Consider the following 13,365-nt stretch of genomic DNA (forward strand, 5'->3'; position numbering starts at 1 on the left):
TTTAAAAGATGATCAAGGGAGCCTGTCCCAGCAGTCTCCCTGTCACACTCCTGGGAATTGTACTTCTGGGATGTTGAATTCAGGAGAAGTTAAAGAGAAGCAGTCCTAGAGACCACAGTTACACAATCATATTGATCTTTTGTGTACTTTCTTTCCTGGAGGAGAAATTGTGAAATCCCAACAGTTTTTCTATGAGTGAAATAAAAAGTCGAAATTTAAAAAAAAAAAAAAAGGAAAGAAAAATCATACCAGTTGTTTTCTTGTCTGTTCAAATGTACTCGGACAGCAAAGATGAAGAGTCAGTGCAGTCTAAATAGGAAGATACCACAAGGAGCAGATTTTCAAATGTTGTGAAACTTCCGCATCTCTCTTGTTTTTAGACTTTGGAGTTGGGGGCGAACGGCAGTTTCAAATCTGCGAGGTCTGGCTGTGGAAGCCCAGGCTTGGCAATGTTAGACAGTGTCCACCAGGTGGCAGTATGTCAGAGGATTTCTTCTATCCTTGAATTGGCAGCGATTTTTTTGGCTGTCTACCAGTGGGTCGGTTTTCCTTTTTGTCCTGTTTTGAAGGGTTAAATGAAGCTCTCATAATTTAGGCGCAAATTATGCTTATTTAAGAAATGCATAAATTCGCTGAAAAGCCTACTTGTTACAGTGTGACCATAAATAAGTTCATTCATTCATTGGATTTTTCTTAGTAACTTACAGGTGATCCTAATGGTCATGAGTAGGTTTTGGAAACCAGGGGGTAGTTCTCTTTGTCCTTGCATGTGACAGATGCTAAACATGCTGTATTCTGAGAAGGTAGATCGCTGATCTTCCTGGGGAGCAGGGCATTGGGTCCTCTTTAGTAGCTTTCAGCCAAGAGAAGATCACACGGAGGGCTGTCTGCCCAGCTTCCTCACCCTGGAAACTGCTTCTGGCTTCTTTTGGAGGCTGTTTGCTGGGAGGTGTATCAGAACTACCTATACTTCTTTATGCAGAGCTGTGGGCATTCTGAGAGTGTAGACAACATATGAGTGCATTGAATGTGTATCCAGAGAGTTAACTTTTTTTTTTTCTAGTTTTTTTTTCTAATATAGCTGGATATAAAATAAGATCAAACACATATAACATTTTTTAAAAGATCTCTTTCATCTGAATAATTTGTTCAGAGGAAAGGAGTTAGGATGTTCTTTGTAGTGTCTTCCCCAAATTATTAATAGATGAATCAGAACTTTCTGCATTCAAAGAAACCAGAAGCAATGTCTGAATGATTAAATTTGGGACTAAAGAACTCTGCAAATTTTAAAACATTCTAATTAATGTGACAAAAGAAGAGGACTACTGTGGATGAAAATAGTTGTAAATTCAAAGCTTAGGAAATAAATGGAATTGTCCGTTGGGGTGAAGTTTGGGTATTCCTTTAGAAGAGTTTCTTATAATTTTGAAAATTAAAAATATTAGGGGGCCATTCAAGAGAAAACTGTGCTTGGTATGTACATAGCAAAGTATCTGATCTTTGAGAAAAATGACCAAACAGAGTGGCCCTGCTCTGTGGAATGGCCTTGATGGAGTCACGTTTGGAGACGTGAGGCCCCCATGTCCAGGGCCCTCATGGCTTACTTTGGAGGCTTCACCAGCCAAGCTCTGAACAAGTCTCGGCAGGTTCTGAGCCTGCTGTTTTCTGAAGCACCCCCCCCCCAAGAATTCTGAGTCCATCTTTCCTGATGTTGAGGTTCCTTTTTGTCAGATCCCTGGTCAAGGTGGTCCTCCTTTCAGAGTTTCTACTTCAGGGAGGGGACCACCCTCTAAGAATTTCCTGACAGGTATAGAGAGGGAAAAAAAATTTCTTCCCTCTCCCCACTTAGGTTCACCAGTAAACCTAAGGGGTTTACAGGGGCCCTGTAAATTAGACTGACAAGAGATAAATTATAAGAGAAAAGCATACCAATTTATTTAATGTAAGTTTTACATGACGCAGGAGCTTTCATTAGGAAATGGAGACCCACAGGAATAGTTAAGCTGAGTGGTTTTTATACCCAGTTCGATGAAGGGCGGAAAGGTGTAGAAAAATGAGACAGGACAGGACAGGACAGGGTCTGAGCTAAGGATGGTAAACTGGGGGAAACGGAGCAAGGCCTGTTCCTTCAGATTCCTCTAGGCGTTCTCCCATCTTAAGAGATAAAGATGCTCCTTTCTTCCCAGTGGTAAGGCACTTCTCATGTGAGGGTCTGTGACCTGCTTCAGGGGAGAAGGACAAAGCCAGGTAGTCCTTCCTGCCTCTGCCATTTCCCAAAGTCCTTTAGCTTATAATATTCCACTTGCCAAAGCACCATATTTGGGGGTAGCATGTCCTGAACCCCATCACAGGCCACTGATACTTTCCCGCCAGCTTCCAGGCGTAGAGTTGATGACCACGTGTTGTGAAGGGGGGTGGGCTGATAGCTCTAGAAGAGGACTTGGAAGGCGTAGGCTCAAGTCCCAGAGTTATTAGGGGCATCTTTATTCTCTCTTGGCCTCGATTTTCCAGTCTGAAAAGTGAGCTTAGTAGTAGTTACCCAGCCTCTGATTCTAACATGAATCAAACAGGATAATACAAGGGGAGATAGTTGGCTTTTTGTTGGCTGCAAATGTAAGGGATGATTTAATTTTCAACACTTGGAATATATATAAATCGTGAGGATATAATAAATCTAGGACTAAATAGAGCTGTCACCAAGCAACCATTCACCGAAACGCTCAATTAGTAATAATGCTTCTCAACGCCTGCTGCATATTAGGATCACCTGGGGAGATTCTTGTAAAAAGCTACCAAGTCAATATCAGACTAATTGAGTTAGACTGGCTGGAGTTGGGCCAGGGTACCCTAAAACTGTAGTCTTAGAAGAATGTTATGTTCGTGGTTGATATCTGTGCGCATAAATAACAATGATCTTGAGTTCAAAAGATTGGGGTGGGGTAGGGATATAAGAACAGATATTGAGACTACATTTTTTGTAGCCTGAGGCTATAGACACATCACGTACTTTGCTTTTCATGTGGAAACTTCCCTATAGGGTTTCTGAGAGGAATTGCAATTCTTGGATACCCAACAATATATAACATGAAAGCAGCATTACCTCATGGGTCTTTAGCTCAAGTTTTAATTCATCTTGGGTCATGACACACTTTTTTTTTTCTTTTTTAAGCAGACATTGAAAGTGTTTCTGAATGGCACTGGTTATTGAATTTTCTTGACATGAAAAGTTTCTGTGACAGCTCTGACCTAGCACCTGCTGATTAAATGGGCAGGAGAAGTTCATTCCCAGGTACGAGAGAACAAACTTCCCCTGCCCACTTAATCAGTGACTTTTGTCTGCTGCTCCTTTGTCCTGGTCTCAAGCTTCAAGAAAATCTCAGATTTGCTCATCTCTGAAATCTTTTGGGATGTGAGAGGGATTGCTCTTCTCAAATGGAGGCCCCAGGTCAGCAACACCAGCTCGTCTGTTAGAAATGCAAATTCTCAGGTCCCGCCCCAGACCAAGCAGATCGGAAACTGTATTTCAACAAGCCCTCTGGGAGATCGTGCTGCATGTTCAAGGTTGAGAACCACTGAGCTAGCAAAATGGATCTTACCTTGTTTTTCTCAATAATAAGTGTGCTTTTCTCAATAGAAAAACACCAAGCAGGCGTTTGTAGGCATATGTCATACTTTGCTTTGCTTCCTTCTTCCCTCTCCCCTCTTCCTTCTGATGATGAGGCCGATCGGGACTAGAGGGAAAATGAGGGGTAGCTTTAAATCTCTGAATTACTGTCATCCAGGTTCCTATTTGTTCCAATCTTTTAAGAGATAATAATCAGATAAAGTTACATTATATACAAATATATAAGTATATAAAGAGATATACAATGTATAAAGATATATTGTATCATAAATGTATAAAGCTATATACATGTATAGTAAATGTATAGTAAACATTGTGTGTGTGTATATATCACCATTATAAATGTGAAAAGATATATACAGTGAATAAAGATACACTATATATACATTATATATGTAATGTATTATGTATTTATAAAGGTAAAAGATACACTGGGTATATATAAATGTATAAAGGTATACACAATGTATAATAGGTACATTGTGCATATATAAATCTCTGTTGTGAATTCAGGGAAGACTAAACCAGGAAATTCCAGAAATCAGGGTACCATTGGGAATCCAAAGATCATGAGAAAAGACTTGGGAGATTGGCAGTCAGCAGCGGAGAGAAATAAATCTTGGATGGTGTGGGGAGAGGAACAAAGCCTGGTAAGGGCCACTGCATTGCACAACCCAAAAGAGCCAGCCATCATTTGCCTGGAATTTCCTGCAGAGGTGCTCCCAGAGCTGTGCAGGGCAGTGCCCTGGGTCAAGGCAAGGGCAGGAAGTAGCCTTGGATGAGGCTGTAAAGTTTCCTTCTAAAAGTCAGTCATGCTGTGACTTCTTCAGGATGTTAGAATAGGTAACTGAAGACAGCTGTGCTATCCTCCAAGGGTCTTTAAAAATAGAATTGATTCTCTTCTCTCTTGGGGGTCTTGAAGGCAGAGAGAAGAATCAATGTAATTTTACCACTAGAACCCTTCCAACTGTTAACAGTCGAAGTTTTGTTATAGCCTCTATCTATCTAACTATCATCTATCTCAAAGCCCTTCTCTCCAGACATTCCAAGAACTTAAGCTATCTGGCCTACCTTTCAAACATCATGAGGGGGTGGGGTAGTTAGCATGGATGGTCACCCCAATAACAGAGAAATTAGGAATCTCTCCAGAGTGTTTCTAGTAGTATTTAGATGTATGGAGTTACCAGACCCTGTGCTGAGTACCTACATGCATGATCTCATTGAGTCTTCACAACCACCGATGATAAAGGTGCTGTTAATATCCTCAGTATTTTTAGGTGATTGAGAAGGGATTTGAGCTGAAGTCAAAGCCTGAAGTTCCATCCACATCACTTTACTATTTAATGGTAGCTAAGGTCTTGATTCAGGTGGGCCTGCAGTTACTTATTGGACCCTTCATTGTCAGGGCTCAAATTGAGATATGCAATTACCTACATTCTTTATGTACTTGAGTTCTTTCTTTTACTGGCTTGCACTTCTTACTTACTTACTTACTTACTTACTTACTTACTTACTTATTTATTTATTTATGGCTGTGTTGGGTCTTCATTTCTGTGCGAGGGCTTTCTCTAGTTGTGGCAAGCGGGGGCCACTCTTCATGGCGGTGCGTGGGCCTTTTCACCATCGCGACCTCTTGTTGCGGAGCACAGGCCCCAGACGCGCAGGCTCAGTAATTGTGGCGCACGGGCCCAGTTGCTCCGCGGCCTGTGGGATCTTCCCAGACCAGGGCTCGAATCCGTGTCCCCTGCATTGGCAGGCAGACTCTCAACCACTGCACCACCAGGGAAGCCCTGGCTTGCACTTCTAAACCTCTATTTGTGGCAATATTTTAAGTTAATGATTGGTAATCTAAAAGCTCTTAGACTTCCATGTAGTAATTTAAATACACTGTGACTTTTTAAAATAAAAAATTAACCACTGGGAGCCAAACATCTTTCTCTTTCTTATGGGCTGAGCTTCAACATTATAACAGGAATTCACTAATGAAACAGACATAAAAAGAGACTCTAAAGATTTAAGAGGGTCATATATTCTGTGGTAATTGTTATTTTCCTAGTTAACTTCATCTCCATTTGTGTACCTGCTACAAATGTTTAATTATGTTCAGTGATTCTGTGTTTTATAATTTACATTGTCTTTTATTTCCTCTTATTGTCCAGAGTATTTTATTGGATGGTATGTGTGTAGTCTGCTTTTTAAGCACATCAACATAATTCTTTGGGGTGAACTTCCCTTGATAGCTACTTAGAACATCAAGAAATTTTACTGCCTATGTACTTCTGGCATATTTTGAAGGAAAGAAGATTAATTTATTGTATGTCCAACAGTCCTGAATTCTTAACTGCTTTATCAAAAGAGTGTATAAATAAGATTCTTTTTTCTTTTTATTGCAGGAAATGCAGCATGTTGTTAAATCACAACACATCAGAGCAGAAAAAGGTAAGCATGGATCTGTATAAATATTTGAAAACCCTTAGGGTGACTCCTCTTTGAGCTAACATGGCTTCTCTCATCTCCAGCCATGGTGGAAGGTTCATGGTTAGATCTGGCCAGAAGGAACAAGCCTGAGACACAGCCCTTTGCCCATCTCACGATTAATGCCACTGACATCCCATCAGGTAAGTTCCATTTATATCCAGCCTGAAAAATATTTCAAGAGTAAGTCAGAAAGAGAAAAACAAATACTGTATGCTAACACTATATATATGGAATTAAAAAAAAATAGTTCTGATGAATCTAGGGGCAGGACAGGAATAAAGATGCAGACATAGAGAATGGACTTAAGGACACAGGGAGGGGGAAGGGTAAGCTGGGACGAAGTGAGAGAGTAGCATTGACATATATACATTACCAAATGTAAAATAGATAGCTAGCGGGAAGCAGGTGCATTGCACAGGGAGATCAGCTCTGTGCTTTGTGACCACCTAGAGGAGTGGGATAGGAGGGGCGGGATAGGGAGGGTGGGAGGGAGACGCAAGAGGGAGGGGATATGGGGATATATGTATACAAATAGCTGATTCACTTTGTTATACAGCAGAAACTAACACAACATTGTAAAGCAATTATACTCTAATAAAGATGTTTAAAAAAAGAGTCATTTATCAGCCCATCTGAATACTCAGACCTATTCTTAGCCTGTTAGCAAAATTTTGAGAGCCCTTAACTTCTAGACCAGAAGAAAAATCATCTATTCTTCAGTTAGTCATCCACATCATGGAAACAGTGATTCTCAATCATGCCGGAATGGACATCATCACTATATTCATTTTCAGATCATCAGAGTGAGTTTATTTTAAAAGACTGCTAGTTGAGGTTGCATAACTAGGAAGGATAATCCCGTGTTATACTCATCTCTATTTTTCCAAGCAAAAGTTGACACATCCCCATCGCTGGCCTGTGAGGTGCATGAATTCCTCCAGGTGGTCATATACTCAGCCATCTCCTGCAGAGTTCCAGGCAGGAGCTCAACAGAGTGATATTTAAGAGGCAATAGCCCTCTGGAAAATGAGACATACTCCTTCTCCAGGGAGTTATCGTTTTTTTCTGGCTAAGAATTTAGCTCAATAGACTGGAGACCTCATTATCTTTTGGAAATGAGGAAACCCAGAGCTCTATGTCTACATCTACCTAACGTACCAGTGATTTCCATCATATAATCCCCACTGGTTACTTCACATTGCGTTAGGTGAGCATCAGAAAGATCACAAAGAACATTATGATGGAGTGACAATGGGATATTGTTGTTATTATTCTTATACCATTTATACACACACTTTGTATCAGGCATTTTGCTCTGTATTCATTATCTCTAAACCTTACTACAACCCTGCAAGGTAGTGATTATCATTCAGATTTTGCAAACAGGGAAACCAAGGTCCATCTAGTGTAAGTTATCTGATCGAGGTTACAGCGTGGTAGAATTAGAAGTTGAATTCCACTCTAGTTGATTCCCAAGTCCATGCTTTTTATTTTTTTTATTTATTTATTTTTTTTTTTAAGCTTTTTAATTTTATTTATTTATTTATTTATTTATTTATTTATTTATTTATTTATTTATGGCTGTGTTGGGTCTTCGTTTCTGTGCGAGGGCTTTCTCCAGTTGCGGCAAGCGGGGGCCACCCCTCATCGCGGTGCGCGGGCCTCCCACCGCCACGGCCCCCCCCCCCGCTGCGGAGCACAGGCTCCAGACGCGCAGGCTCAGCAATCGTGGCCCACGGGCCCAGCTGCTCCGCGGCACGCGGGATCCTCCCAGACCAGGGCCCGAACCCGTGTCCCCTGCATCGGCAGGCAGACTCTCAACCACTGCGCCACCAGGGAAGCCCCATGCTTTTTATACTATAGGTTATCACATAAGTACCTTGTGGCCAATTGGCTTTGTCAGAGGGAAATAAATTGAGAGCGCTTATGTTCCTCTTTTCGTGAAAGAAGTAGATGAATGTGGTTTTTTTTTTTTTAATAAATTTATTTATTTATTTATTTTTAGCTGTTGGGTCTTCGTTTCTGTGCGAGGGCTTTCTCTAGTTGTGGCGAGCGGGGGCCACTCTTCATCGCGGTGCGCGGGCCTCTCACTATCGCGGCCTCTCTTGTTGCGGAGCGCGGGCTCCAGACGCGCAGGCTCAGTAATTGGCGGCTTACGGGCCTAGCCGCTCCGCGGCATGTGGGATCTTCCCAGACCAGGGCTCGAACCCGTGTCCCCTGCATTGGCAGGCAGACTCCCAACCACTGCGCCACCAGGGAAGCCCGATGAATGTGGTTTTAATAGCAGGGCGTCTCAAGTCTGACGGCCTGGGTTTGAGGTCCCACTGTACCACCTGGCTGGGTGACCTTGTGCAAATTATTGGAATCTTTTGTGTGTCAGCTTCTTCGTGGGGGTGGTAACAGTTTGTACCACATGGAGCAGCTATGAAGATTTAATGAGGTTATATACTAAAATGCTTACATGGAAGTGGGCATATAGTAAGAACTTAGTGAATGTAATTTGTCATTATTTAAAGTTTAATTAAATAATTTTATATATTCTATTTTTTGTTTCACAAAAATGATTCAAGGCAAGTTCTTCTTAGAGTTAAAAAAAATCCAAGTTTTAATAAGCAGTATTGAAGCTACTAATATAGTATGGGCCACAAAGGAATTTTTCCTGACTGCAGACATAGAAAGGAGAAACCAACTCTTTGATTTTTAGATTTTCCTAAACTATCTATACCGTCCCACATATTTGCTTCATAAACAAATTCTGTCTCTCTTTCTGTGTGTGTGTGTGTGTGTGTGTGTATGTGTGTGCCTTATGGTGGAACTACACTAATTTTCTGAGTGGAAAACTATTTTGCATGTTAGCAAAGGCAATCAAATTAATACTGATCTATCAGCTGTGTGTGCTGTGAATGTAGTCTGCATTTATCTTTTCAGTTCATTTTAAATGGCATATGATAAATATTGCATTAGACTGTGCGCCAAAGTCTATTTGGCAATAGCAAGCATGTTTTAGTTATATAGCTCTCCCTCCGGGCACCTTGCATCAAATCATTGCCAAAAAGAAGGCAAAACTCCTGGTTATTTTCTGATGGTTATTGAGCTTGAGACAGAGTGAAATGAGTTAGTGTATGCTTCTGTTTAAGAAAATAGAATTTGCTCTTCTGACTTGGCCAATGACTCCTTGAGTCCATTTATCTCCCAGTTTGAGCCAGGATTGGATACTTCAGAGGAAGATGGCTTTAATTTTGCATGTTCATTCGGGGCCTCTGTTTCATACCTATTTGTACTTATTTACACATAAGAAAGAAATCAGAATCTGCCTTATACTGACTGTATTTCAGAGCTTCTTGAATAAAATGCATTGGGGAGTATTTTGTGAGGTCAGGATTCATGGCTTTCTTAAGGGCAGCTCAGACTAAATATCTGGAGAAACTTCTTCTCTAATATCTAATAGCAGTGACCCTAGGGGCTGGGGCGGCTGGGGAGGCTGAAGGTCGTCTAGTGATGGAAACCCAGGCTTGCTGTGTGAGGTCCTCCAACCTGATGGGGGCGCTATTCTCGTCTTTTCTCCCACTATCGCTATTCATGAGCTCTCCAGTTCACACTGACGGTTCTTCTCCCTTTTCCTCTGCGTGCTGTGTGCATTCCGTTCTTTGCTCGAGCAGTTTCCCTCACTCACAATCCTCTCCCTTTTCTCAGCCCGTCCACATTTGACCCAAGTCGTCCCTGCCCTCTGTCACTGGGCTGAGTTCATGTGGTCGCCACTAATTTCTGCAGCTTCCACTTGGCAGGTGCTTTATCTGAATTTCAACCATGTGCTGTGTGACATGCAGAAATGAAAATTATATTTTTCATTTGGTGTGCCCATTTCTTCTTTTCTCCACTACTAAGTGCCTTGACGGTATACTGCTTGGTGCAATTCTTAACTGTGGATAGAGTGAATGCCCATAGAAAGCACCATTCAGATATTTACTAAATGACTAAATTGATCAGCGAATGGATAAATATAGGCATGTTTAGAAGGAAATAAGGACACTCATTCCACCTGACTTGAGCTAACAACGGGAGTGGTATGCGGTCAGGGTTTCTGTGTTCTTCTCTCTCTTTCATATCCTTCCCTGCCTTCCCTGGACTGTATCTCTGAGCCCTTGGTCTAATGCTAGCTGATCCAACCTGTCGAGAGGGTAGATGTCACCTTAGTCATTCTGCTGCTATCTGTTAAGGGCCGTCACAGGAGATAAACTATAAGACCGATAATTGATTGCATAAAGGATTGAGTACAAGAGTAGGGGAAGAAGGAGGTAACCATGGAATGGTTTGAGATAAGGAAACACCTTGAGTTTTTTTAGCTCTGTCAATGGACTAGGTGGCTGTTTACCAGCCTGGAGAAGTTACTTTGCTGGTGCTCATGAGGATGTGATGCATAGAGTCTTACAGTCTCATTTTGACTCACTTGGGACCATGGAATGATATTTACATTTGGGATGCTTTAATCTAGGATGATCTGAGGTAGGACCTCCGATGAAAAAGGGCAGGGCGCTGTGCTGGGTTCTGGAGGCAGCAGTGCCTGTGATGGCTTCTCAGGCTCGCTCGTGCGCCCTCCTGTGGATACGATGTGCAGTTCAGGAAATCTGTCCTGTCCCTGAGCACGAGGATTGGAACCATTGGCTTCTTTGCCTTTGCAGGCATGTCTAAGGATGGTGGGTTGCCCCACCATAGCTTGGACCCCGCTGCATTTTTTTTTTCTTCCACTTACCCTACCATCTAGTTGGTTCTGGAACAGCCTGGTATTGAGGTCCCCAGACCATATCCCAGCTGCCCAGTAGCCCTCCAGGGACAACAGAACATTCTCCTTTTCGTGGCTCTCCAGAGAAAGATGCAGGTGTTCAAGTTTTCCCAGGATTCAGGCCAGTCTTGAAAGTTAGCCAGTGTGGGTTTCTGGTTCTACAAAGATCTCCCAAGGACCCACTCTAGCCGAAGTGTTGTTAGCTCTGATGGATCCGTGGAATCCACTTTAAGTCTAAATTCCGTGGGGGGATTTCTCTTGGGTGACAGGCAGCAAAGAACTTCTCCCTGGCTGCAGAAACTACTCCCAACCCCATTCTGAGACTCCTCAGCTCTGTTTTGCCTTGTTGAAATCCTAGCAGATGACAACCTTAACTTAGCATAAGTGTTTACAAAATCCTCTGGAGGAAAACTCTGGACTTTCCACAGTATAACAGCTTTTTCCCCACTAGCTGACATCTTTTCCAGTTGGCTAATAGGTAGCCATATAAATATAAATATTTGATTAATGAGGTTTATCATGGAGGTAGTCCCAATTTTTAAAGACCTAATAAAGTACACTAAAGACCTGAAATATTCAAAGCGTTGGACACTTTTCTGACTTAGAAGATTTTCTAGAAACTTCTGCTGCTCCAGAAACAGTGACATGAAGATCGGTTGTCACATTTCAGGTGTGAGAAGGAGCTAAAGGAGAATTCTGGTCTAATAATTAGAAGAGATTTTACCATCCTTTGGGCACAAAGGATTGCATGAAGTTGTGAAGCTCAGGTGTGAGAAGGAGCTAAAGGAGAATTCTGGTCTAATAATTAAAAGAGATTTTACCATCCTTTGGGCACAAAGGATTGCATGAAGTTGTGAAGCTGGGGAGTGCAATGCCAAGGATATGTTCTTTGTGAACTTCTCTGGGGGCAGCTTTTCAGTCGTGTGACCTTGGGAGGCATTTGGGCTATTGGAGGAGGGGAAAATCAATGGTGATGAGAATATAGAGTTTAAGAGTTTGACTTTTTGGTCAAAGTTGCTGTGACCCAGATTTTCAGCTCCTTCTATATACCTGTCTCCATGAATTAAAAGAGAAGGTGGGGTCATGTGAAGTCTGGATATTCTCTTCCTATACTTGTTTCTTGCTTTCTTGTTTCAACTGCCTTTGGCTGATTCTCTTCCTTCAACCTTGAATGACCTTTATGCTTCTGTTGGCTGAATTCCTCCTTTAAGTTATCAGGCTCAGTAGCCCAGCAAAATCGTTCTTGAGCCCTCTGGGAAGAAGTAATCTCTTTCCTTTGAATTCCCATTGCAATATCCACACCTTTCTTATCAGGGCCCGTGCCTTGCTTCCTGTCTGAACATATATCATACTTATCCCTTGTGTACTATAGGCTCCTTGAGGGCAGGAAAATTGAGATTTTGTCTTTGTCCCCTCTCAGGTGCCTAGCAGAGAGCACAAGTACTTCTTAATGTACTTGTACTCCCCTTTTAGAAAATAAATTCTGAGAAATTATTCTCCCATTGGAACAATGACTGTTATAGTAAGTCTTTCTCCAACCTCATAGAATTGTGAGGATGTCCTTCTCCTTGAAGGGGTGGGTTTTAAATCACGTGCCTCTCTTTTCCTCAGGTTCCCATAAAGTGAGTCTGTCCTGCTGGTACCATGACCGAGGTTGGGCCAAGATCTCCAACATGACTTTCAGCAATGGAAAACTAATAGTTAACCAAGATGGCTTTTATTACCTGTATGCCAACATTTGCTTTCGACATCATGAAACTTCGGGAAACCTCACTGCGAATTATCTTCAGCTAATGGTGTATGTCACCAAGACCAGCATCAAAATCCCGAGTTCTCATACCCTCATGAAAGGAGGAAGCACCAAATACTGGTCGGGGAATTCTGAATTCCATTTTTACTCCATAAACGTTGGAGGATTTTTTAAACTACGGTCTGGTGAGAAAATAAGCATTGAGGTATCCAACCCTTCACTACTGGATCCAGATCAAGATGCAACGTACTTTGGGGCTTTTAAAGTTCGAGATATAGATTGAGCCCCATTTTATGAAGCGTTTTCACGTATTTCCTAGGATGTATAGAAAACTTTAAAAACAAGCCAAGAAAGATATATGTAGGTGTGTGAGACTACTAAGAGCTATGACCCACAGGGTACAAGAAGACCCGTGCCTTTGACTCTGTAGGGAGCGAATGTATTTACAGCCAATGGGAGATGTTGGACTCAAGGTGTGTTACAATCTAAGGGTTTTCTTACACAGTGGTTTTTAAATTTTGTAATGAATTCCTAGAATTAAAGCAGATTGGAGCAATTATGGTTCCCTTTATGAAAAACTGCCTTTGGGCTATGGGAGGGGTTAATTCTCTGTCTCTAATCCATGGTTAGGTGCCACGATGCAGCTGAAGTGGAAAGGGTGTCATCTAACAGCAAACTGATGACCATCTGAAGGGTTAAATTCTTTTGAATTGTTACGTCATCCTGGAACCT

The 13,365-nt window shown here is 41.9% G+C and overlaps 1 protein-coding gene across 1 annotated transcript in view; it reads left to right on the plus strand.

The window, feature by feature from the left end:
• TNFSF11 (TNF superfamily member 11) overlaps nt 1-12,916 on the plus strand; it is a 33,969-nt gene extending 21,053 nt beyond the window's left edge. Inside the window, exons 3-5 of the mRNA XM_007186807.2 lie at nt 6,019-6,064; nt 6,145-6,243; nt 12,495-12,916. Coding sequence (XP_007186869.2) covers nt 6,019-6,064; nt 6,145-6,243; nt 12,495-12,916 — 567 coding nt within the window. The remainder of the gene's footprint in view (nt 1-6,018; nt 6,065-6,144; nt 6,244-12,494) is intronic.
• The last annotated feature ends 449 nt before the right edge of the window (nt 12,917-13,365 follow it).

The sequence above is a fragment of the Balaenoptera acutorostrata genome, chromosome 18, assembly GCF_949987535.1.
Source record: "Balaenoptera acutorostrata chromosome 18, mBalAcu1.1, whole genome shotgun sequence".
Taxonomy (NCBI): Eukaryota; Metazoa; Chordata; class Mammalia; order Artiodactyla; family Balaenopteridae; genus Balaenoptera; species Balaenoptera acutorostrata.